General features: G+C 40.1%; 1 protein-coding gene and 1 long non-coding RNA gene across 10 annotated transcripts in view; one reads left to right on the forward strand and one right to left on the reverse strand.

Annotated features, from left to right (window-relative positions):
- mei4 (meiosis-specific, MEI4 homolog (S. cerevisiae)) overlaps positions 1-24,936 on the forward strand; it is a 70,052-nt gene that overhangs the window by 12,822 nt on the left and 32,294 nt on the right. For 6 of the 9 annotated variants that reach the window (XR_266242.4, XR_266241.4, XM_025899262.1 and 3 more), the window contains exon 4: positions 9,112-9,243. The exons of 1 other annotated variant lie outside the window; for it this stretch is intronic. Coding sequence is in view for 6 of the 8 variants with exons in the window: in XM_025899262.1 (XP_025755047.1) it covers positions 9,112-9,243 (132 nt within the window). In the remaining 2 variants the exon portion in view is untranslated. Of the gene's footprint in view, positions 1-9,111; positions 9,244-9,491; positions 9,822-18,694; positions 19,873-24,936 lie in introns of those variants that run through there. 2 more of the 9 variants (XM_025899261.1, XM_005452438.4) reach the window with 2 other exon arrangements.
- Positions 16,909-18,350, reverse strand: LOC112842523 (uncharacterized). The gene is made up of 2 exons (XR_003214335.1): positions 18,261-18,350; positions 16,909-17,318 (listed from the first exon to the last, which is right to left on the reverse strand). It is a non-coding gene; the product is annotated as an uncharacterized LOC112842523 (long non-coding RNA).

Genomic DNA, 24,936 nt, shown 5'->3' on the forward strand with positions numbered 1-24,936 from the left:
ATGAGGGAGAACATTATCGTGCATTATTACAACCTCCCTGCCTATTAAAACTGTTGAAATCATTTAATAAACAACATCAGTCTTGATCCAGTTTATCGTGAGATGTTTTATACACAAGCAGTCGCTCTGTTTCTGTCAGGAACTTCTGTTTAATTGCAAACACAATTGAACACAAAGTAATGCTTGTTATTAACTCATGCAGTTGCTTTAAAAAAGAGAAAAGGACTTAAATGTTATATCTTTCAGGATTTTAAACTCAAATTATTCCTTGTCTTGCCCGGAATTCTTCTTCGTTTTGCAAATACATAAACCAAATGTGTGGAAATTATAGGTTATATAAAGTGAACAACTAAAAGCCTGTTTAAGCTTAACAGTTTGAATAATATTAAACAACACATATTTATGAAGTGCTCATTCAGTAAAGCATGGGAAATATTTCAACAGCGAATAATTTTGGATCCGCTTTCCCACCATAATTTATCTGAAATTAAAGAACCTAGGTGTGATTCGCATTCTCAGCTTTAATTTTAGATTTAAAAACTCGAGTGCTTACAGACATTTTTATACCCAATTTCCTCTTATCGAGGACTAACATGTAGCTGGACAAATTGTCATAATCATTGTTAAAATGCTAATTTGTAATATGCTGTGGAGAGTCTTTTGCATGCAGGTCAGTCTGACTCTTCAGTCATTTGTGATGGGTTGTCAGGATTTATCATAGCCGTTTTTAGTCTTTGTTTGTCTGTGGGTAGAAATGATGATAAAATCAGATTAATGACAGAATATTCGTATCTCAACCTTCAAAGATTTCTGGATCGACTTTGCTGATTATTTTGGGTCATTATTGGTCTAATCCATTGTTCCTGAAAGGTTTGGTGTGAGTTAAGGCGGGCCTTGGTATTTTATCATTCTAATGTACATCAGCATAAAAAAGTAATGAATGAATTATTGGACCATTACTTTATAGGGACTTATCTAAAATTATAAAGTGAAATTTTATACATGAAATTTAGTTTTTAAAGGGATCCAATGAAACAGTCCAGCACTTTAAGAACATTCAGAGAGTTAGTACAGCCCTTCCCCTAAAGGGTAAGGGCCGTACTAACTCTTATACAAACTTGTACTAGCACTTTGTTTTTATGATGATGTTAGCCTGTTATGGTGTCCAGAGATGGGCAGTAACGCGTTACTTGTAACGGTAATTAGATTACCGTTACTTTCCCGTAGGAACGCTGCCTTACTGCGTTACTAAAACCGTGAGTTTTTTGCGAGAATGTCTCATGATAGTGACGTAAGCGAGTGCGACGTTCGTGACAACAGCTGTCTGCAGATCAACAATGGATAATATATCAAGTATGGGAGAGAGTATGAGCGTGCAGTGTTTAAAGCGTAGAAGTACTGACCTTATTTTGAGTTTGATTCCATAAAAAGTGACAAAAACATTAGCGTCCGTTGTGCGTGGGAAGAAAACTTCTTTTTACAGCGAAAAAAACCCCTAAACTTCCAAGCAAGCACCGAGTGCGCTACGACTGCAATGGGAAATTGACAGAGAAACTCGCGGAATCTTCAACTGACCGCTGCGGCACACCTGCACCAGGGGGTAAACCTCCGCCTACCCCAGTCCTGCTTTACAGGTGAAAATAGAGCAACTAGCCTTTGACTTTATTTATTTTCTGCTGTGTTTTACTTGCATCTATTTGAAAGAGTGAGTGTAAACACAAAAAAATATTTTATTTTATGTGCTGGAATGTGCAGAAAATAGGTTTAAATGTTAAACAAATTTCTTCCAGTCAGAGAATGTTGCATATGATTTAATTTTTGCTTGATGCATAAAGTTAAAAGATTAAAACTAATAAAACAAGTTTTAAAAAGAGACATTTCCATTTGATTACATTTTGTATGATGGATTATGCAGAAAATGTAGAATTGGGCTGAAAGATCTATCGCTTTATCACCTATTCAGGTTGTAAATTGTGTTTTTACAAAGTAACTAAGTAACTAAGTAATTAATTACTTTTGAAAATAAGTAATCAGTAAAGTAACGGGATTACTTTTTTGGGGAAGTAATCAGTAATTAGTTACTGATTACTTTTTTCAAGTAACTTGACCAACACTGATGGTGTCACTGTGATGTTGAGTTGAAAAAATGAAAAGTATGTCGGACAGCTCTCTTCGTGCCTGTTCATATGATGTATTACCCTATGTGGTTTCTCGACATTTTTTTTTCCAAGGTGAACTTTGGGCACTAATAATGAAGGTGAAGGTCAGCTTAGCGAACCTAGGTACTTATGTCCCCAAAGACCTGGTGTGTTGTTGGGAAGCTTGAAGATGATGTATAAAAAATTGTGGCTAATATAAAGTTTTTACTGATTTTGACATTTGTTGTGACTTTGACCTGATTTTCACTAAAATTAAATCAGCTCCAATGGTTATTGGTATCTGCCATCACACAAAATTTTAAAATTATATCTCTCAAGCTATGTTTGTCTGTCCGTCTCCCTGTTAGCAGTCTAGCGTCATAACAGAGCTGATTGACACGAAGCTAACATGATGACCTTCTGAGAGAAACCCGTCCAACTTCACTGAAACCTCCATATTTTCAGTCTTCTCTCTGTGGTAGACTTTGATATCTTGATAGGTTGAGAGGATCCTGTGATCAGCCACCACTGCTGTTCTCTCCTGTAGAGACATCAAGATTTTTTTATATTTCAGATTAAGTTATTTGGCTCTCATCCCTGTTTCACTTGGACAGAAAGCCACACTCTTGACTGTTTGCATGTTTATTTGATGAAGAAATGGAAAAGAATTGCCCAAACTGTTACGTTACTTTCGAGGCCTTGAGAAAGACGAGGTTCCATATCCTAACCCTTTCTCCAACTTTTGTGTGAATGGTATCAAATAAAAACAAATAAAAACAAATAAAAAGTGTCTGCACTTGAATATGCTTCGGTTCAGAGTTCACTCCTTCCACATATCAGTGAGCATCAGGCTGATTGTATTGCTGGCTCCCTGATTATCCTTGGACCACTTTTGGTGGGTACTTCATCACTGGTCCTTGCTGTTGTCGAGATGCTCTGTCTCGGTCATTCAACCATCACAATCTGTGACTTTCTAAAGTCCCAGATCTATTTTCTTTCTGTCAGTAAATCAACACCAAGAACTGACTGTTCCCCCGTTCCCTCATGTATCCCACCCTTTGGCAGTGCCACTGTAACAAGATAATCAGTGTTATTCTCCTCACCTGTCAGTGTGTTTGGTGCTGTGACAGGTGCATGTTGTAATATTTAACTTGTTTTTCTCATCTTGCTGTGTGGACATATTCACCCATGCCATCCAGCACGAGTCTTATCTCAATCGAAAAGCTTCTTGTGTTTATTTTGTCAGTCAGAAGCAGTAAGTCTCTGACATCCAGAGAAAGTCATTATTTTAAAGCAGAGGGAAGTGTGTCCATTCACTGACGCTCTAACTCTTCTTTATGTGACGACTTTTTCCCACACCACAAAACAAGAGGTGGTCTGTATACATGAATCAGAGGTCCTGGAAATTAGGTTTTGGAGATGGAAGGCGAGGCTCAGGTGCAGTTTAACACGAGTCCTCCAGCAGTTGTTCTTTGTTGGGGGACAGCTATAAAACAACTGGTCATCCATCATGGAGTGATTTATTCTTTAATCTTTTGTTTTTCTTATTATGACTTGAAATGTTGAATTGAGTGACTCATAAGAAATATGTTTTAAAAAGTTAAAAACACCATAAACTGACTTTAATCACTGCTTTTTTTAAACTTTGTATTCCTAGAAATATGGAGTAGTGAATTGTGCTAGAGGTAGCAGCTAAATGTCTTTTATGTAGTGACAGTCAGCGTCAGAACCACAGCAAACACAGTCACTACAGCTCAATGCTGAATCTCAGTAATGTCAGTTTAAATAAAAACTATTAACTAAAGTTTAGTTACAGATAATAAGTGCTAAACAGGCAGTTATGAAGTGTTACCTACAGATCTGCTCATATTCAGGTCATTTGCTTCATTTTTTTACACAGATTACTTTTGTTGTTGTTGCTCTTTATAGAACTAGTTTTTAAATAGATCCAATTCCCCAGTTCACCCTTCAATAACACTCAAGAGGTCCAGTTTTATTTATATGTCTGTCTCCTGAATCCCAACTGGTAGCTGGTTCCACAGAAGAGAGGCCTGAAAGGCTCTGCCTCCCATTCTGCTTTTAAATACTCTAGGAACAACAAGTAAGCCTGCAGTCTGAGAGCAAAGAGCTCTGCTAGGATACTATGAGGTCTTCAAGGTATGATGGGGCCTGATTATTCAAGACTTTGACTTTGGAAAGGGTTTTCAGCATCACTGTGAGACAGGGCGTTTATAATTTTAACATTTTTCTAAAAGTTGTGATCTTCTGGCAAACCTACTGAAATCTCTAATTCATTTACATGCTCCAGACCTCTTGGACAAGTTGCTACAGGTTGTGCATGCCTGTGTTTTAGCACTTACCCCCCTTTATGCTCATTACCTTGATCACATCTGTCAATTACAGTCTTAATTAGATGCATTTTAACATTTTGCTGAGCTGCTCAGTCATTTTGTAGTCGTGCAGAAAGGAATAACGAGAGATTTCACTGTTTTGGGGATTACTAAATTTGAAAACGGAGACCCATGTGACAGCTTTAGACAGTTTTATGCCATCATTGTTTGGCCTTTTTCTGAAACTCTGGCTGTGTATTCAAACAGCTGAGTAAGAGTCCTCTGCAAGTTTCAGCAAACTGCTTACAGCCTCAGTTTACAGCTGCAGTTTATTCGGTGGTAGGTCCTGCCTTCAGAGCTGCTCAGGTCCTCACGGAGAGCTCTTATTTCTGCCTGCATTTCTCAGACACACCTGGACGAGCTGTTGTGCACCGAGACGAACGAGATTGGACAAGATGAAGAGCTCACAGGGTGAAATTGCCAGCTCTGGATCCCCGAGCAGCTTCGTTCAAATGTCACTCTCCCTCTGTGCTGAACTGCAGACATATTTCACGCAGTAACCTTTCAGAGGGTGAACAGTTTGGTGTCTGTCTGGCTTCGTATAACTCCACTGCTGCCTCATCTTACCCATGTCATCCTTTTGTCTGCTGGGTGAACTTTTATTACCTTCTCGTACCCTGGATCCAGCCGTGTTTAAACTTGCCTTCATATCACACCATTAATTTTTCTGACGCTGCTGCCTTTCACTCTTACAGTGCCTTCACATATGCAGACAAATCTAAGCTTAAAAAAATTAGGCCTCTTGCACAGGTTTGTACTCTGTAACATCATCTTTCCAAAAGCATACAAAATAAATGCATTTTTAAAGGATGTGCAGGTAACGCATGAAAGACATGAAATAAGAAGATGTTGCAGTAAATTTAAAGGAAAAAAAACTTCCAACGACCAAACCAAAGACTGTGAGTAATGCTCAGTCTGTCTCACGGTTGAACAGGTGGAGAATAACAAACCTTTACAAAGAGTGTTTTATACTGGTTGAAAGGCAAAAATAGTTTCCAGCAGCAGAAAGGAGATGCAGGCTGGATTTTTGTCTCTCTCATATAAATAAATAAAAAATTACACCTCTCTGCTGAGCTTCAAACTGCCAGGTCAGTCGTAGGTTAACTGGCCGAGGTCCCTGCTCTAAATTGAAGTTTTAATGAAGTCTGAGAGTTGGGTATTTCACCCCCGGTTGCTGTTTTTGGAGCTGCCAGGCGGCACTACATAGGAGGACAGTTTAGACGTGTTGGCTGTAAAACAGCTGACATTGTGTTTGGGATCAGTTTGCTTTTAATATTCTAGTCAAAAAGCCTCTTATGAGCTCCAGTAAAACTATTAAAAACACGTCAGTGAGCTGCACTGTTACCCTGAAGAGTCCTGCTGCCACAAATACTCATGAAAGCCCCAAACACGCCACTGAAAATAGTCCTAAACAAATGCACTGCTTTTTGTATGTTTGATGGGTGCAACATCACCCAGCTGCCTGGTTAAAGTACAGACCCCTTTTTTAAAGATAAAGCTTTATCTTTAAAGAGGTGTTGGAGGTGTGTCACCGAGTGAGGACTTGGTGATCTGCTGGTTTTACCCAACCTGAGAATATTAATCAGAGTTTGTTTGATTGGTTTCTGTTGTGAACCTTTAATCGGGCAGCTTCTGTTTGGTTGGGAGGTCATTTTAATTTGTAATGCCAGCCTCAATCAGTGTTGAGTGATATGTTGCCATCAGGATTCTCGTGTGTTTGAGAGTTGCGAATTCTCAGAAGCATTTAAGACTGTGACTGAAGTCTGTTTTAATATTCATGCTGCACAAAGCGAAGGAGACGACGATCATCGATGGTTCTGAAGAACTTTCAGACAGGAGCTAACCTCACAAAACGGATTTCTCTCGATGGATTCAGTCGCACATTCAGCCTGCTTTGGCGACCTTTCCAACTACCACAGTATTTAACCACAAAAAATCACATAATCTTCACCAAATCAATATTTAATTATCACATATAAGGCGCCTGTTTTCCACAGAATCGATCCACCAGCATAATTTTTTTTTCTTTTTTCCAATCGACAGGTGAAAGATCATTAAGTAAAAGCTGAAATAATGAAACAAAAATAATCCTACTGGAAATGTATTTGTGTCAAAGTATATTTAAATTCCCAGACTGGAAGTGCACATTATGCAGAACTGTATACATGGAATTATTGGAGTCGGTGTTAATTACTTTATACACTCCCGGGTAACTTAATCTGTAAAAACCTATTAACTTATGTTAATGAGATGAATCTGCAAAATTAAATTAGTGCTACAGTAGTACAGTACAAAAGACATTTTCCTCTAATATGCATGTTAGTTGAAAATCACATTCTCTGAAATAGTTAACTGATTGAAATAACCACACACATGCGAATGAAGGTAGGTGTACCCCAGCTTCTTTAACAGAATAATGCATAATAATACACGTTTTGTGACTGTATTAGATACACAAGCACAAACGTATCTTTTTGGTTTCACAGACAAGACTCCCAGAGTTCAATTGACAATTAGAAAAGTTATTTTCTGCTGGTATTTATTTATGAGAGGTCGTCACAGCAAGTAGCTCCACGTGTTTGATTTGGCAGAAAGGGAACTAAAATGAAAAAGTAAAAGTGGAAATGTAACACATACAGAACATACACCACAGGGTTTTCATATATAGATGTTTTTATGATTTCCACCAATGGAAAACTGACAAGACTGATTTAAAAAACGAAAAGAAAAATGTTGGAGTTCAGTTTATCCATCTTTGCAAAACTGGAGCCTTGGCAGAGGATGCCCTCTGAGCGTAATCTGGACTTTAAAAATAGCCTTTCTGAGTCGACTGCTTCTACACCTGGGGCATCCAGTTATAGGAAAACAAGGAAAGATGCTCTGCTGCGGTTGGATCGAGATCTGAGTGTTTTATCATTGAAGTCATGTCCTAAACTACTCTTGAGGTCAGTGTGTGTCGGACTCTGCCAAAACTTTTTCTTTTGTATTCATTTTTGGACTTTCCATTGACAAAACTGCATTATTTTACAAAATGGAGCAATTTTTGCTCCACTTGAGTATTTCCGTGTCAGATATTGAGCACGCTGCTATAAATCATGCTCTAAAATATTCTCAAGACTAAAAATATTTGGCTGCTCCTCTGTCATCGGGTGTCGGAGCAGTTTTTCAGCTCAGCAGAGCTTTTCAGTGAAATTAGATTTTTTTTCCCGACTGGAGTTAAATCAGCAGCTGAAATAATTTAAAAAGTTTGTTAATGAGCTTCGGGCAGTGTTTGTTTGTTCTAAATGTGAGGTGTCTGGAGGCTGTGGAGCAGCACAGAGGATGTGTTGGTGTGTGGAGGAGTTTCTTTGTGGCGCACATACAAATAAGAGGAAAATCTGAAATAGGTCGGATCCTGATCTCTTATACAGTAAATCCATTCATCAATACTGAGACAAAGTCAAATAATGTGAAAAATAAAAGGGAAGAGGTGCGTTAGTTATGCCCTATAATCTGTGTCCAACCAACTAACTAACATTAAATAAGTAAATAAATGTGACATAAAATAAACCTAAAGTACAATTACAGCCATTAATATTCAATACTTTGGTATGTTTGTCTGAAAGATGTTTCACTTTTAAATGAGACTCAATATCACTACCTGTATAAATAAAGGTTAAATAAAAATTATATTAAATTTAAAACAAATTACAGATGGTGAAAGTGTCTGGTTTCTTCTGGCTCAGGTTGAACCATTAACTGGAGCCATTACACGTGACCTATGCTGACCAGTTGTCTTTGCATTTTAGTGTTATTTGTTTAACACTAATTCAATTCAATGCCAAAAATATTTTAATAGGTAGCTTAATCTGTAATAATATAGCAGCAGCATTATTTGTATTTATAACTGAATTCTGTAAAATAATCAGTAATTTAAGCTCTAAAATAAATAAACAACCTTTTTATGTCATTATTTAAAAAACCAAACTCACCTGTAGAGGCAGTGCTGGGTTTATTCACACAGGGTCACACTTATTACATTTTTTGTGACCTGCTGATCAGGATTTATCCTGATTCTGGTTTTCTTTGTTTTGTTACATCAGTGTTTTTTCATAAAAGTTTGCTGAAATTAATATGTTATAGAGGCTTCGTTGGTCGTGTCGCTGCTGTGTGACAAACCATCTGTTAAAAAAATTTCATTCACAGGCTGATATGAGGTGCTGCTCAAAGGCCCAGTATCAGATAAAGAAAATTTATTTTGAACTGGGAAACATGCAAAACTGTTCTACCTTATCCTCATGTGTCAATAGAAAAAGCTTTATTAATTTCATAAACTAACTATTTATTTTGTCTGTTGTAAAATGTGAATGGAGAGAGATCCATGTTCAATGCATCACTAAATGATGTCCAGTCATTTTAGTTTATTTTACAAAGTTAATGATATCAGGAACTGTTGATGTTGGAGGTGAATCCTGCAGAAACTCTGTTCATGATTAGTTTAGAATCTTGAGAAATGGAATCAGTGTATTTACAGATTCTATGTTCTGTGTTATTAAGTTCTAAAGTTCTAAGGAAGCATTATCGTGGTGTTTTTCCAAACTCAGCTCGAGCCTGCGGAGAAGCTGATGCAGTACGTGATTGCGCTGGGAAGCAGCCGCATGTCAGCATCTTTGCTCGTTCGTCACATCCTCTCGGAGATCGGCGCCCTGGCCGATCAGCTCTGGCAAGCCTTCCAGGTAAACGCCCCCGCTGCCTTCCCCACACCTGCTCCTCCTCCTCTTCTCCTGCGTCTTTGTTTTTGGCTCGGTGACAATGCTGATCCCTTTTGTTTCTTTCTCCCTCCGCTGTCCGCTGATAAACTGCAGGTTTATTTTCCCAGTCTCTGCAGCTTTGCAGCTTTTTTTTAAAAAAAACATGTTCAGATCATGAATCTGTGACTCCTGCTCACTGGTTTTTTTATTGTTTTTATTGTTCTTCCCCACAGATTCTCTTCCTCTGTCTCTCTCTCTCATACATCTATTTTTTATTTGACCTTTTTGCTCCTCAAAGTCGCCTTTTGTGCGAGGCTTCAGGCCCAAACAGTTTGCCCTTATCGACTCATTGCCACGGTCGCTTCTGAAAGACCGTAATCAATACCGTTTCCCACCGGTTTCCTGTCCGCCGTATTCAAGCGTTTCTCAGTGGGTTTCACTGACCAGGTGAGAGCTGCATGTGACTGGTGTTGCTTCCTGTGAAAGGCAGAGGCAGGTGTCATGCCTCCGGGGTCCTGCGAAATGGAAATGTGTAAAAATCAAAATTTAAAAAAAGGATACAGACAATTTTCCCCCTTCACCGCTCCTGCTGAGCTTCTCTCCCACTCAGCAGGGTCGGTCACGCTCACTTGTGCCTGTTTTTCTTCTCGAGAGAGCCGCGAGAGTCAGGCGATGCCAGAAAGAGAAATTTATCCATGCTGCATTTTTTTAGAGCCAAGTTAAAGAGGAAAAACAGCTGAACACACTGTTCACTGGAGATATTGACAATGCAAAACAGCCTTGAGCTGCAGTGAAGCCTTTGTCTTCAGCAAACTAGCAGTAATGGGTATCTGTAAGCAAGACTCTGAAGAGGTAGTCCTTCATAAAAGTGCGGCCCTGTTATCATCCTGTGTGCATGCATCAGTCCTGTAATTGCGAACTTGAATTAAGCAGCATGTTAAACCTGTTGCTATGACGGTGTGACATTTCCAAGCACATGGGCAGCCATCAGTGTGTCCATGGAAATGTCTCAGAGACCACCCCTCACCACCCCCACGAGCCTTTTTTTTTTTTCATTTCTTTCGAGGCTAGAGAGATGGGATTGAGATTGGTATTTGCAGACGGGGGTCTCATATTTGCCTGCAGCTCTCTGTGGTTCAGCCTCTCGGGGGAAGAGCTGTGTGGCTCCCATTATGTAAAAAACTGGAGAGCAGCATTCGAAACACACAATCATGCTCTTCTTCACAGTAAATGATGATGGCTGCCTCTGTTGAACCTTCAATTCTTCAATCACGGCCTTCAGAAGAAAACTATTTCAGCCTGCAGTCCTCAATATGTTTTAAATGCCTTCTCCTAACAAAGTATGCTATTAAAAACACATAGAATGTATTCGTTGTTGGGGTAGTGCTGGCTGGACTCAGATTAGAGGATGTCTTTGAATGTGGAGTAGTTTTTCTGCCCAAAAATGGACCTTCAGTGAGATTGGTCCACATGAAAAAAAGAAAGTCTGCATTACCTTGCTTACATACACCATCTGTGCATTTTCCCTTTGTTTTAATAAACAAACATTGATTTTAAGCTGTAGCAGAATAAACATTACTTCAGAATAAATAATTTTGACCACATTCCTGTTGATTTTTCCTTCAGTGGAAGACCACAACCCCTATTATGGAGCCCAAAAATGTTTATATGGAAGCCTCAGCTTTCTTGGTGTCTCACTGATGCTCCTCCATCTTATCAACATGACAGCCGTATAGCTTTAGAAGTCATATGGTCAAAAGTGTAATACCCAAATATATTGTGTTTAGTTACGGCAAATGTTCAAGCAGTAACGCTCAGCTTTGTGACTCCGAGGGACTAAGTCATAGATGGACATGGTCCTGGTTACTCTCCTGACCAGACATGAAGAGCAGACATGTCTGAAGAGCAGGGTCATCCCAGGCCTGTTAATGTACATCGTACACAATCATAGGCAAAGTCCTACTTTTGCTCCATTGCACAAAAAGCAAATGCATACATTTGCCTAAGGAAAAAGGGAAAAAAGAAAACATTGGGCCAGTTTTTTATATCAGGAAAATGTGTTTTAAACCCATTATTTGCACTCTGTACAGTTTTATATACAAGGGGAAACTGCTGAGTTGTCCACTTATTTAATGTAAAACCAAATGGAAAGCCTCAGGACAAAGTGAGGAGTGCTTTATGTAAGACTGCTATGTCCAATAAGGGGATTAGTGTCTATATGAGTTCAGACTGATTTTTAAAAATTCCTGCCCTTCACCCCATGGGTGAAGTACACGAAAAAAGTAAAAGTAAATGACACTCATTGTCAGCATTCGTGAGGAATTAACTTCACGTCATAGATAAGAAGATTGAAAAGCAGTCACAGGCTCTAGTCTGATTTGTGCATGTAGGTCATTTCCCAGTTGTGAGGTTCTTAAAATGCTCCAGCACCTTTAGTTTCCAGAAAATACATATAGTGTATAAATAAACTCTTATATAACAAAGCCTAAAGGTCAACATTCTTGGGTTTGCACTGGTTTTATGCTTTGGCTTTTTGGCTTGGGTTTGGAGTGGTTTTAGATCTAGTTCTGGTTTTAGGTAAGTTTTTCTCTTTACTTTGGGATTGGTTTTGAACTTGTGTTTAGACAAGTTTGAGACTTGGTTTTGGTCTAGAGTTTGGGCCTTTTTTTAGATAGGTTTGTTTTGGGTTTGGGTTGGTTTAAGACTTTGTTTTGGGTTTGGACTGGTTTTATATCTAGTTTTGGGGTTGGACTGGTTTTATATCTAGTTTTGAATTTGGGCTGGTTTTAGACTTTATTTTCTGTTTTGGGCTGGTTTTAGATTAAGTTTTGGGTTTGGGCTGGTTTAGATCTATTATGGGTTTGGACTGGTTTTAGATCTAGTTTTGGGTTTGGACTGGTTTTAGATCTAGTTTTGTGGTTAGTTTTGGGTAGTTTGGGGGATTTGATTGGTTTAAGACTTGGTTTTGATCTTGGGTTTGGGCTAGATTTAGACTGAATTTATATTTAGTGTATGCAGCGGTTTCAGAACTGCAGAAGTTTTGGATTTGCTCTTGGTTTAGATCTTGTTTTTGGTTTGGAGTCGTTTTAGACTTAAGAGTGGGAAATGATTTGGACTAGTTTTAGATTAGATTAGATAGATTAGATAAACCTTTAGTAGTCCCACACGTGGGAAATTTGTTGCATTAAAGCAGAAAGTGGACAGTGCAAAGCTATAACAGCAAAAATTAAGAAAAACAGTGGAATAGGATAAGATAAAAAGAATAAAACACTATATGCAATAGAATAAAATACTATGTTGTCAGAAAAAATCTAAAATTTTAGATTTTGGGTCTAGAATGAATGCTTTAACATTTACTTAATTTTTGTTACATTTTTTAGGTAAAAATAGTTTGACTACATTTTAAAGTGATAAGACAAGCTTCTAAAGCCCAAAGTGCTTCAAATCCTCAGATTGTGAGATTCCTCTTTTAATGACTAACTTTCGTCTTTCAACTAATGAACCAATTGAACACTATACAGCATTAAAATCACTAAAACTTTCTGGCACATTCCTTAACAGCACCACACATAGCAGCTAATTTCAGCCTGAATGTTTACGTCACTAATACTGACTGCGTGACTTGGATTGACATTAAACTACATATTACTTTGCCGGCGACCCGCTGGGACTCTACAAAGACCCTCTGAGAGCTTCTTGTTCCTCATTTGAAAACCACTGAGCTCTGCAGTTACAAGCTCACCCCGTACAGAACCGAGAGCTTTCACACTCTCGGCAGGCTGAGTCAATGCCACGAACAGACCCCTGCCTCAGCTCTTTGTCAGCAGCAGACCCCATGAGTAGTGTTGAATGAAAAGTAGTTCTCAGCATGGAGGATTTCTTTTGACAGGAGAACCATCATGACAGTGGCAGAAGTGAGTGGGTGGATTTTATTTATTTATTTTTTGTCTCCTTTCATTTTCAAATGTTTTGATTTTTCTTGCCAACATTAACAGGACCATCAGAGAAAGTGAACACTCCTTTATAATAGCACATCATTGGGTGACAGAAATTTATCACCGACACATTCATTTCAAAACAAAACACCCGGTGGTGTGTCTTTATTTCACCTCACGGTGAAGTAAAGACACACATTACATATATGTAAGTATAAAAGTACAGTTTTTTGGCTAACCTTCATCTTTAAACTAGTGATTCAGATCAGATTCAGCCCTACGTGAGCTCAAAGTGACTAAAACTTTGCAACATATTCTCACTCCCAAAGCGTAATATTTTACGCTAGGTGACAAATCGTCAACATATTACGCTTCCGGGCACCCAACACGTCCCTAAATGACAAAATCGGAAAAGTGAGGAAACATGAGAAAACATGACAACCGTTTGGAATCAATCTACACACGTTTGTTCATTTTACTAAAATCACTTTGGAAAACACTATTTAACGTCATTAAAGTGCTGCTTAAGGTTAGGGATCAGGTTAGGGCTAGGGCTGGAATACATGGCTGGAACGTGTATTTCCCGCGAGACCGTAATACTACTGGATTTTACCCATAACCCGGCGCGTAGCATATGAATGCGGAAGGTCACCTTTCGCGTTCCTCAGGAACGCTGCAGGACGTGACAAATCGTCAGGATGTTACGCCTGGGGAGTGAGAACGGGCTGAACTTTGTGGCAGATGAGTTGGGACTAAATTTAGTTTTTGACTGGCTTTAAACATGGTTTGGTGGTTTGGATATATTTTGGTGTACATTTTAGTCTCTGTCTTGGAATTGCTCTGAGAACTTGGCACAGTTCTCCTGTAGATTTATTGTGTCTTCATGTAATCCCTGACCGATGTAAATAACTTGTTTGCCAAAATAACATGTTTTTCATCCGATCAGCAGGTCAGTTTGTTTATTGTGTCTGTGATTTGTCATGTCATTCAGGTGATTTTCTGTCTAACGGCATCTAATAATGTTCATAATCATTTATTCCTGTGGGAGATCTGTGACACCGGACAAGCTAAATATACATATAAACAACGTTAAACTCTGGATTACATTGACAAACATGCTGCTGCCCTGTAGCACACGATCATAGAGCTGTGTGCGTCATGAGTTATCCATCAAATAGTGAGTTGCTATGCATTTCTGTCTACTCTTGATAAAAAACACTGATTACATTAATCAGTGCTAAGCATTAGTCATACGAGCAGCACATTGAAATTTACAGGAAACCTTTGGGAGCTGGAGTGATGAGAAACCTTGGTTTGAAACCTTGTTTGGTCTGAGCGCGCCTCTCTCTGGGTTTGTAATTTTGCCTTGAAAAATGAAGAAAGTAAAAGCAGCTTTCTGTTGGCATTCATTCTGCTGTATTTCCCTAGAAATGAAATACGTCATTGAGGGCTAAACTGAGGTTCTCAGGCGGTGAGTAAGAGGATCTTGGATTTACGCAGTTTTATTCAGTTGCTGCAGACTTACCAGATCGTTTTAGAACGACGCTGATAGGCTGGTTAATTGAACAGTTGATTGTTTAATTAGTAATTTCTCTCCATGGAACTTAACATTTGGAATGCCGCTGTCCTGTGCTTCAGTAAACTGAAACTTTTTAGATTATTTCAAGACCTTTCACCTTTCATCTTGTGTTTTAATGATTTTCTTTTCCTCTTTGGCTGTTTCTTTAAGTTTAACAAATCATTTGTCGCAGTTTTCTTTCTCTTTAATAATGGTGGTTTTATTGTTGGCCTTTTTGTGCAGTGCTTCAGTCACGTCCAGAACATTTATTGCAAAGGTTTGCTGATTGATTTTTGTGTAATAGACCAATGTACCGCCTTCAGCTAAAGGCAGGGATGTAAATGTTGCTGTTGAAGACGTAAGTCATGATAAACAAGTCAAACTATAAACTTCCACATGCCAACTCTGCCTCGAATAAGCGTAACCACAGTGATATCACATGGTCCAAAGGCTGAAAGAACACCGTATGAGCCATTCTGGAGATAAAGATGCTTTTTCTCCATGCTGTCTGTGCTGGCATGCAAATGTTGCTAACATGATGTCCTAAAGTGCAGATCTGCGATTGCTGGTGTCTCCAGTTTATCGTCATTTTTTCCACTGCTGAGTTTTCCTTGCTGGCGTTTAACGACGTTAAACCCAGAAACCTGCCTGATCCAAACTGCACTCTAACACTGAATTTTTATTTATTCTAGTTAACAGCTGTGACGATAAAATAAAAATGTCAGTTACATTTATCTACATGCATACATACATCTTCATTAAAAGACTTTTCTATTTTTTCACTTATTTCCTGTTTTTTGCTAGGGGAACATGGTCCATACCGGGAGTGTCAAACTCAGCTTCAGGGCGACACAGGAAAATAAGAATAGCAGGGGCACACATACACTTAATAAAAGCTAATTTAATGTAGAGAGAGTGTCCTACATAGTGGCAGTTCAAGTGCCAGAGTTGATGAGCGGTAATTATTCATTGTTGAACAGGCTCAGCCTGTCTCAGTATAAACAATGTTTTCTGATTCTGTTCCTCTTTTAGAGTTATATTAATGCATTTGGAAGTCTGTGGATTGCTGAGGCCCAGCCCTTGTTGGCGGTTATTGAAGGCTCGAACTGGACGCTCAGGTGGTGCATTAAGAGCGTTTCCTCTGGGAGACGAGAGCTGAAACTTATGCTTTGTAACTTTACAGAAAAAGACTTAAAGGCAGAATTTGAGTCCCATGCTGTGTTCCCACAGGTTACTCAGACATCCAGGTGCTGTGCACTCTATTTTTAGTGTCTGTCAGTGAGTGATTTATGTGGGCATTGAGATTCATTTAACCCTTCACTCCCGCTGATAACAGAAGCAGATGGGTTTCCAGTCCGCTCTGTGGGAGACCGCCTCCCCCCCCAGGACAGGAAACAGTTCATCTACCTGAACGAAAACTTGACTTTAAGCATTTGCTTTGCAAACCTCAACACAGATTCCTGACATTTAGTTTTACTGAGGAAACATCAAGATTTTTTAAATCTCACTTTAAACTCATTAGATTTTTTATTGTTACTTTTGAAGAGGCAGGTTTTCCCTTTTCGAAGTCTTTTAAAGTTAAGACCCCAATTTTTGTCATTAAGTAGATTCATCTTTAAAACAGCATCTTTATTCTTGTTTTAATAAATATTAATCGAAATGCGCAAAATTGGACAAAACCCAGAAATTAAACAAAAACCATCAAAAATAAAAAAGATAATTCATGTTTGTTGTCCATCCATCCATTTGGAGCCTATCCCAGTTGTCTTAGCGAGAGACTGGCTACACCCTGGACAGGTTGTCAGTCCGCCGCAGGGCTAACACATAGACACAGACAACCATTCGCACTCATATATATGGGAAATTTAGAGTTTCCAATTAACCTATCCCCACTAACTGCATGTCTTTGGACTGTGGGAGGAAGCCGGAAGTACACAGGGAGAAAAATGCAAACTCCACACAGAAAGACGCCAGTCCGATGGTGGAATTGAACTCAGGACCTTCATGCTTAGGCAACAGTGCTAACCACTGCGCCACTGTGCTGCCAAACACTGTGTTCATGTTTGTTGTGTTTAATCATAATTTTGTCCTTCTGGACAGAAATCAGAGAGCACTGCTGTTCAGGTTTACGAACGCGTAGCAAGTGTTCGGAATAACATGTTGGTTCCATATCTTAAATTGAAACTGTTTTATGCTCAGTTGCCCTTTAAAGTGCGCTGTACCAGTAACTGTTGATACGTGGAAACATTTTTTAAATAATAAATGAAGAGGAAGCTTTATTTGGTTGGGTGTGTGTACGGATACAGTTAAAGTAGTAATTAATTGAAGCGGTCAGGTCATCGGCACACGGCCGGCCCTCTTTTTCTCCAGCTGGTGGTTCAGAGAGCAGATTGTTCCCATCTGTCCGGGGACTCTCCGCTGACTCAGGCCTTCTTTTTCCAGAGGTGGAGAGGACAGGCGATGATGGCTGAAGGGCGTGGTGTCAGGTTCACACATCATCAACCTTATTTCCTTGTTGTCATTCGCGCTGTCTAGTCAGAGACCTGAACCTCGTGCTATGAGCCAGTCTGGAAGCACATTCAAGCAAGAAATAAAATGGATACCAGCACAGGGATGTTATTTGTTGGTTTTTCAGTGGCTGCAAGTGCTGATGACACTATTGTGAACTGTATTATTACAGTTTATGTCAGTATGTCAGCAGTTAAACTGGTTTTAATAAGTCAGTATTCAACACTGGGTGCAAAAACACATACAAATTTATAACTTAATATATATGTGTTATTTGTGATATATTAATTTAAAAATGTTCTTTAAAAACATTCTGAAAGGTAGAAATGTCTTCCACACTATGAATGCCTGGATCCAGATTAGTTTGAGATATTTTCCTATTATAAATATATAAACTGAACGAGCCGCCTAACTGACAGACCCAACAAACTGTTTAGTCCCACAGTTAGATAAATCATAAGGAACACATTTGTCTTCTTCAGGCCGAAGCTTATAATAATGTTTGTGTTAGAAAATGGAGCACCGAAACGTGCAGTTCCACAATTGCCCACTAGGTTCTCCAACAGAGAGTCGGTTCTCATTGCCTGCATTATTAAAACGTCCAGAAATACACTGTTTTGCTGTCTATGGATAGTTTCTGTATTCCTCCAGGCAGCTGGTGAGCATTAAACTCTATTAAGGCTTTAAAGTTTGAATCCTTAGGGGTGTGGTCTCTTGGACTGACACGTGGATGGTGAGAGAGGTAGCTGTCTGCTAGGCTTATCTGCCATCGTATGCCGTGCAGCTAATCGTCACGCTGTCCGTGACACCTGAGCTCCAGTTTTAGTGAGTGAAATTCTAGGATTTAAAGTTGGAAGTTACTCAGAAATTATTAATTGGGATCTGTGTCGCTGCCTTGCAGCTTACTTGCTAACCTAGCCAGAGTTAGCTCTGATAACTTAGCAGCCCTTCCTCTTGTCCAAAGATTTCATGTTTCTCATTGCTGTATACGTCGCTTTTACCCGTCCGATCCTGGTTGGAGGAGAGATCCTATAACGCCTGTTTGAAGACTGTTGGCAGTGTCATCCTTTTTTTTTTCTTCTGTTTTTGTTTAGTGGAGGTTTGCAACCTGCTTATAGTTGCATTAGCACCACCCTCTGATGGTTGTAGCACATTACGTCCTACCAGGAGCTTTAAAATGCACACTGACCCGCTGGAGGTCAAGAATTCATCATAAACCTGAATTACAATGTTGATAATCAGCAGTGTGAGTCTATGATTAGGCTCTGTGTTAATGTGCAGGTAGACTTGATGATTGTAGTAAAGCAAAGCAGACACCAGCATGTAAATTTCCATATGATAACACTGTGGTGCAAGATGATAAACCGGGCATCACTGAAATTCAGAGCTGTCATGGCTGAAGTTTTTTTTTTTTTTTCACATGCACGGCTTCAAGGACACGAGTTCTCAGTGAGTAGTGAGGAGGGCGTGAGGATGAGGAGCAGCAGCACGGTGTAGGCCGGCGTTCCTGTCTGACATACGCCCTCAGAGATGCTCCAGCCCAGTGCCGCTGTCCTTGGAGCGACGCAGCATACAGATAAGCTGCACCATCTGGACGCTGCGCTGTTCTGTCAGAGGTCCGTGACGCTCGGTGGCAGCCCCTTAGGACAAAGCACGCAGAGATCCGCCAAACCTCTGGGCAGTGTAAATGCCACTCTGACGCCATTACTATGCACCCTAAGCGGTTGCTGTCCTGGCGTCTGCCTTTTATGCAAAGTGTCGGTGGATGCTTCATCCTTTTCTTTTTCTTTTTTTTAAACTGATAGTGCAGAGGATTTTTAGAAGGGTGAAAACAGACAAAAGCACCAAATCTCAGCTGCTGAACAAGCTGAAAACCAGACAACAAATAAATGTCTTTAGGGTGCAAATGGGCCCAAATCAAGCAAAACACTATAAACTAGCACTGAAACTGCACCCACGACACAAGAAGATGTAAAACTCGGTCAACAGACCGACGTGAGCAAGTTAATTAATAAGATAAAAATGAGAAACAACAGAAAAAGAAACAACAGTCAGCGGTAAACACAAACAGAAAGGCAACAAAAGGATGCTAAACACTTATTAAAATTACAGAAGACTCTTGATTAAAATCAAGAGTAGAACTTTAAAAATGTAAGAATCGAAACTTGAAACCAATCAACAATCAACATTAATCCAGTAAAAATTATTACAGGGTAAAAACAAAATAACTGAGGTAAGGTTAGAAACCAGACTACTGAAGGCAGGCAGTGGCGTTACGCAGAAGCTAAAGGTGATAAATGTGCTTTTTTGAGATTCAGCAGTTTAACAGAGTAAATGCAGGATGAGGTTTTTGGTTTCCTGAACCTTTTAGGAAAAGTCTTAGATGATTAAAAATCAGTTTTAAGTAAGCTGCTTTCTGAATAGATTATTTATGTATGAGATGTAAGGACAGAGTTGTGAGAACAGACCCATAAAAATGGCCTCCCTTTGTTTGAAGGTACTTAATATTCCTTCAGGTCAATTTTAATCCCCAGGACATGGAGGAAACGGCAGGAAATAAATCTTTGGTGTGGTAAAAGCGTTTTCAGCGTGATGTGACGTCACTGCCGCAGTTCTGTCGGTGCCTCTGAATCTTCTCCCTCAAGCCTCAGGACATCATGGTAGGTCTCACGTTCTCGGTCTCACCCTGGGGACAGATTCACGGTGCATGATCCGGTGAATCCTCCCGGTTACCTGAGGCGCTGCCTCCAGGCTTGGAAAGTGCAGACTCTTCAGCTGCAGTGCCAGCTCTTAAAGGACGATCCTTAAATATAAATTCATGTCAGTCTGAAACAAGTTTGGGGTCTGCAGTGAAGTCAGAAATAAAAAAACGCTGTAGACATACCTGAGAAGATGATTGTTTGGACTCGGTAAATGGTGGAAAATAAACAGCATGACAGTTTGCCAGTGAGCACAAAGTGACGAGGAAGAGAGAAAAAACACAAATGGACACATCTGAGGAACCGAAGGCTTTTTTTCTAAAGGCTCCAGAGACAAATATTTGGCTCTGGATTCTAAACGTCTGCCTTTCTTCACTTCCTGCCTGCGTCCGTCTGCTGCTTTGTGCCGGGCAGGTGGTGTTTGGTGACTTTACTGCACCTAGTTTGATGAAAACAGCTGCCCGCTGCTGCCACCAAACACAAACCGTGAGCTGGAAGAGGTCAGCACGGAACGTTACATGAGGTTCTCTGTGGGTTTGTGACTAAGCAAATGACTGTTTTTGCTTTACATTAAGTTGTGGTAGCCTGCTCTGACACAGCGGTGCTTTCAAGTAAATGTCATCATTTTAAAGCAGAGAGAAAATTCACTGATTTCCAGACGTTTGCCTGTTCGGCAGAAGCTGGAAAACCTGCTTTCTGTGCGATTTTGAACACACAAACCATAACATCAAGTCGTCCAATCTTTCTCCAATGTGAATATTTCTTACCAAGTTCTTTGTGACATAAATAACATCAAAGACAGGAAGCTGGAGTCAACTGGTTAACGCCAGCATCTTTAAATGATTCTAAGTTTCGATTTGGGGGTCAGATAAGTTTTCAGACATCTGATGGTTGTGTGGCTGGCAGGTTAGGGACACACAGCTCAAGATTCAGGAAACCAAGAGTCCACTCAAAACACAGATTTAATGCTGGTAATTCAAAATACAGAGAAAACCAAATTCTCAGGGAATGCAGGGCAAGGAAACACAACCATGAGGGATGATGCGACAAAGGACAAAAGGAGACTCTGACAATATGTATGCACACACCAGGTAATGAAACAGGTGGGAGGATAGCTGACACTAATTGGGATTATGAGACAAAGGCAGAGAAATCTAAGAAGGAGAACAAATGACTGCGGAAATGAGACACAGGAGACCCTGAAGGACAAAAATACACAGACCAGAACAGAAAGGAACACAAAAGGAATAAACTCGATAGTATTTACCCAAGCATCACAGAGACCTCCACAAGATAAAGGTAAAACATAAACGGTATATCCTGTGATGTAAAAGGAGCAAAACTCAAAAACAAATGATCCTCAAAACTAAAACAGAATCACAACTGTTCACAGAAACCCAAAACTGTGGGTCCAAAGCCTAGGCGGTGACACCGGCACTGTTAGGCCTCAGCTGTGTGTCGCATCTAATCTTCAAATATCAGGACTTTCAAATACTCAGTCCTGCATTTTTCTCCAGAGGAGCCTGATGCTTGTTGGTGATCTCTGACTCAGAAAAATGTGGCATTAATAGGATTGTGCTTTCAGTTTGAGTGGCAGAGGTGTTCTGAAGGAGAAAGTCTCAAGGAGAGATGAGAGGTGAACTGATGAAATCTCCAAAAAGCGTTCAGCCTCTGTAGGCGTGATGGTGAGAACTGAAATCCTTGACTCGGTTAAGTCCTGATAAAAGTGATCGTTAGTAAATTGGCTGTTAAAACCCATCATTTGAAGACAATGTGATGGGCTGCTGTATTGAGGGATTGGGTAAGTTTTCCCACAAATGTGTCTTCATACAGAAGTTTAAGAACATCACACTGAGATGGTGATGAGAGAGTCAGTTTGATAAGAAACAATCAAGCAAAAAGGACCTTTCTGTGCATGATGCTGAATCTCATCTCCACACAAAGGGAAAAAATATGAATCTTATGCTCACAAGCGAAGCACTTTTGAGTGGGCAGTTCTGTCAGTTATACTCTGAAAACGTGGATGAACATTAAAAAGTGAATTATAAAAAGCCTGACTCTCAGCTGGAGGTCCTGCAGCAAGCTTCGTCAGGACTTCTCTGCTTCCTTTTTTTTACCCTCACTCACCAGCTCCGCTCTGTTCCTCGCGGGGACAGAAAACCAATAAAACACCTTAACGGGAAAACAAATGATGACATGAATGCTAGAGGTGGCGCTAAAGTTGGTGAATGTGGCCATGTTGAGTCAAGTCAGCAGTACATTGAAAAGCGGTCGAGGACACGGGAGGCATTGTCAGGTAACAATCAGTGAACTGTCAGGTGCTGACAAGGCTGAAAAGGGCAGATCAGCAGAGTCCACATTAAACGTTTTATTTCTGGTACCAAAAATAAGAAATGAACTTTTAGTTTAAATTAAGTTTCCTGTATGACACAGACAATAAACTTCACCCAAGTCTTTGGTTTTGTCAATGAAAGAACGCATGAATTTACCCACTTCATGACTTGAGGCATGTACTCTGTTGGAGCCCGCCTCCAGTGGACATTAGAGGAACTGCAGTTTTTTAAGCATCTCCTTTCAATAAACATTGAATTTTTTTAAGCAGGTAGATGTAAAATAGGCAATTTTTTGTGTTCCCTCAGTGTGAACTTCCATTGAGTTGCTGAAGGAGGAGGTTTAACCCACAGTCATCCATAGCTGTTACGATAATTTCCTTGAAGATGCAACATCATTAATCTAGCAGCATGCATGAGTTTGGCTGAATCGGTCTGATCAGGTTCTCGTCATGTCATGTGCTGCAGTGCTTTGCCTCTTGTTGTCTTCTCTGCCTCTCCAGCTTTTTATTTTCACGGTTTACATGCAGCACACCTTTAAGATTTGGCCTAATGGCCACACGATGTCCCAGACACCAAGAAAAGAATCACTCAGATTTTAGCGGTGACGTTTAGTTTATGATCAGAACACTTTTATATCGAGTTGCCCAAACCACGCAGCTACATACTAATGACTAACCCGGTGCTCAGATGTTCTTCGACTGACGTTTGGTCCGTTTATGGTGCCTTCTTCCTGCTGTGTGATGGAGTTTGCCCAGCGATGCCATCGAGGACCCCCGGCATGAACTTTTAGTCTCCTCAGCAACATTTGTTGATGAATACCATCTTAAAGTTGCACTCTTGTGACTAAAACTCAGGTTTTACACTGGTCACTGCTCAGTTGGCCTTATACTGAATGACCACATGGCCAGCCCATCCCTGCTGGTGCTCCATTGGTGGATGTGTATGTTGGATATTTACAGTTGGTTGTTTTGTCCACTAGAAATAGTTTCTACTCAAACATCTGTGCTATTTAAAGTATGTCTGGAAGATGTCTCGATGATCCTGATGACGGCTACAGGCTGAAATGTGCTGGTCCAGAGGTAAAGTTGTTCTTCATACCTCAGATGTTACTCAAACTTCAGCCTAGTCAGAGGTTTGATCTTCTCCATGCACCTCAGAAGCACTGCCAGTTGTGCCAGAAACCACAAAGCTCTGAATCTGGGGCCCTGACCAAGTAGGTGAGCAAGACACTGAATGGACACTACTCTTGCATCCTTCATACCACCCTGTTTCCTGGAGGAGCTACATCACTAGCATGCAGCTCTGCAAAAGCCCACTGAAGATCTCGATCATCATCTGAAATTGCTGTCTCATTCCTGCTGGCATGTCATTTTGTTAAGAGGAAATAGGGAGCCAGGCACCAAGAGGAGGTGTGAAACTGACTGAAGAAGATGTTGGATTGCAGAATGAAGACCAGTGGGATCTGGAAAATGATGATGATGATTATGATGTGTGTAACACTAGTGTGGTAAGCAGCAGGTCTGTTATTTTCTTTAATGTCAAAGATGGAAGCCACACAGAAGAATTAATGTCATTTTTATACTTTTCTTCCTTTTCTGGGGAGTTTTCTTTTTCCTTTGCATCCTTTGTCTTGAAGCTCTGGTGGCATCTGTGGCGACGGCTTAATTAATTAGCATTCTTGGGCTCTCAGGCTGTCTGTTGTCTTTATCTCTATTTGTCGTCTTCCTCCCACAGTGCCCGCCTGTCTCAGCTGTCACTTAAATAATCAATTGGATCCACTTTTCTGCTTAGTCTTTAGTATCACATGCGTCAGGCGACTCGGGATGGATAACCACATCGAGGAGCTGCACTGACTAATGAATTGGCAAAGACAGGATGGGAAATATATGGTTTCATCGCCCTTGTGGCCTTCATGTGACATGATGAGTTAATATAAGCAGAAAAGACAGAGGAGATACTCCTCTTTCCCTTCTTTGACTCTTTTTTTTTAGTGCTCAAAAGCATTATTTAGTGTCTTACTGTCAGTTAATTGTTCCCCACGTAAATGCAAGCTGCAGCATTTTCATGTAAAGCTACCAGCTCCTCACAGTCGTAACATCTTTGGCATTTTAAGTTGAGCTACTGTCTGACTGGCCTACAAATCTGCTGAGAAGCAACTTACATCATCCTGACACTGTGGTTTGTCTGCATAGCAGCTCAACTTTGGCTGTCACTGCTGGAGAAAATGTAAAATTAATTGAGCCAATATTTAGACCGATCTCCGGTGCTGCCAAGTACATTTAAAGAGCAGAAATTTGGCAGACAAAAGCCAGTTTTCGCCAAAACTTTCTGGACTATAATCCAAGTTATGACTGAGCTCACATAGAGAGAGACTGTCTGCCAGTTTATTTCCAAAATCCACGGATGTGTCTAACTTTAGCGACCTTAGAAGCACATAATTCAGGCAAAGGAGAGACAAAACTAACCAAGGTTGTGTTAAGGGTGTTAGCAGTGGTGTAGCGGTAGTAAAATAGTTTTTTTTATTCTTGGAAAGTGGTGCTAAACTTTCATAAAGGAGCCTTAGCAGATCCGTTCGAACGAAAAGAGCAATCAGGACAATTTTTTTATTGGAGAGGCAATAAATTACACACAAGTTCATATTCAGT

The sequence above is a fragment of the Oreochromis niloticus genome, linkage group LG15, assembly GCF_001858045.2.
Source record: "Oreochromis niloticus isolate F11D_XX linkage group LG15, O_niloticus_UMD_NMBU, whole genome shotgun sequence".
Classification (NCBI taxonomy): domain Eukaryota; kingdom Metazoa; phylum Chordata; class Actinopteri; order Cichliformes; family Cichlidae; genus Oreochromis; species Oreochromis niloticus.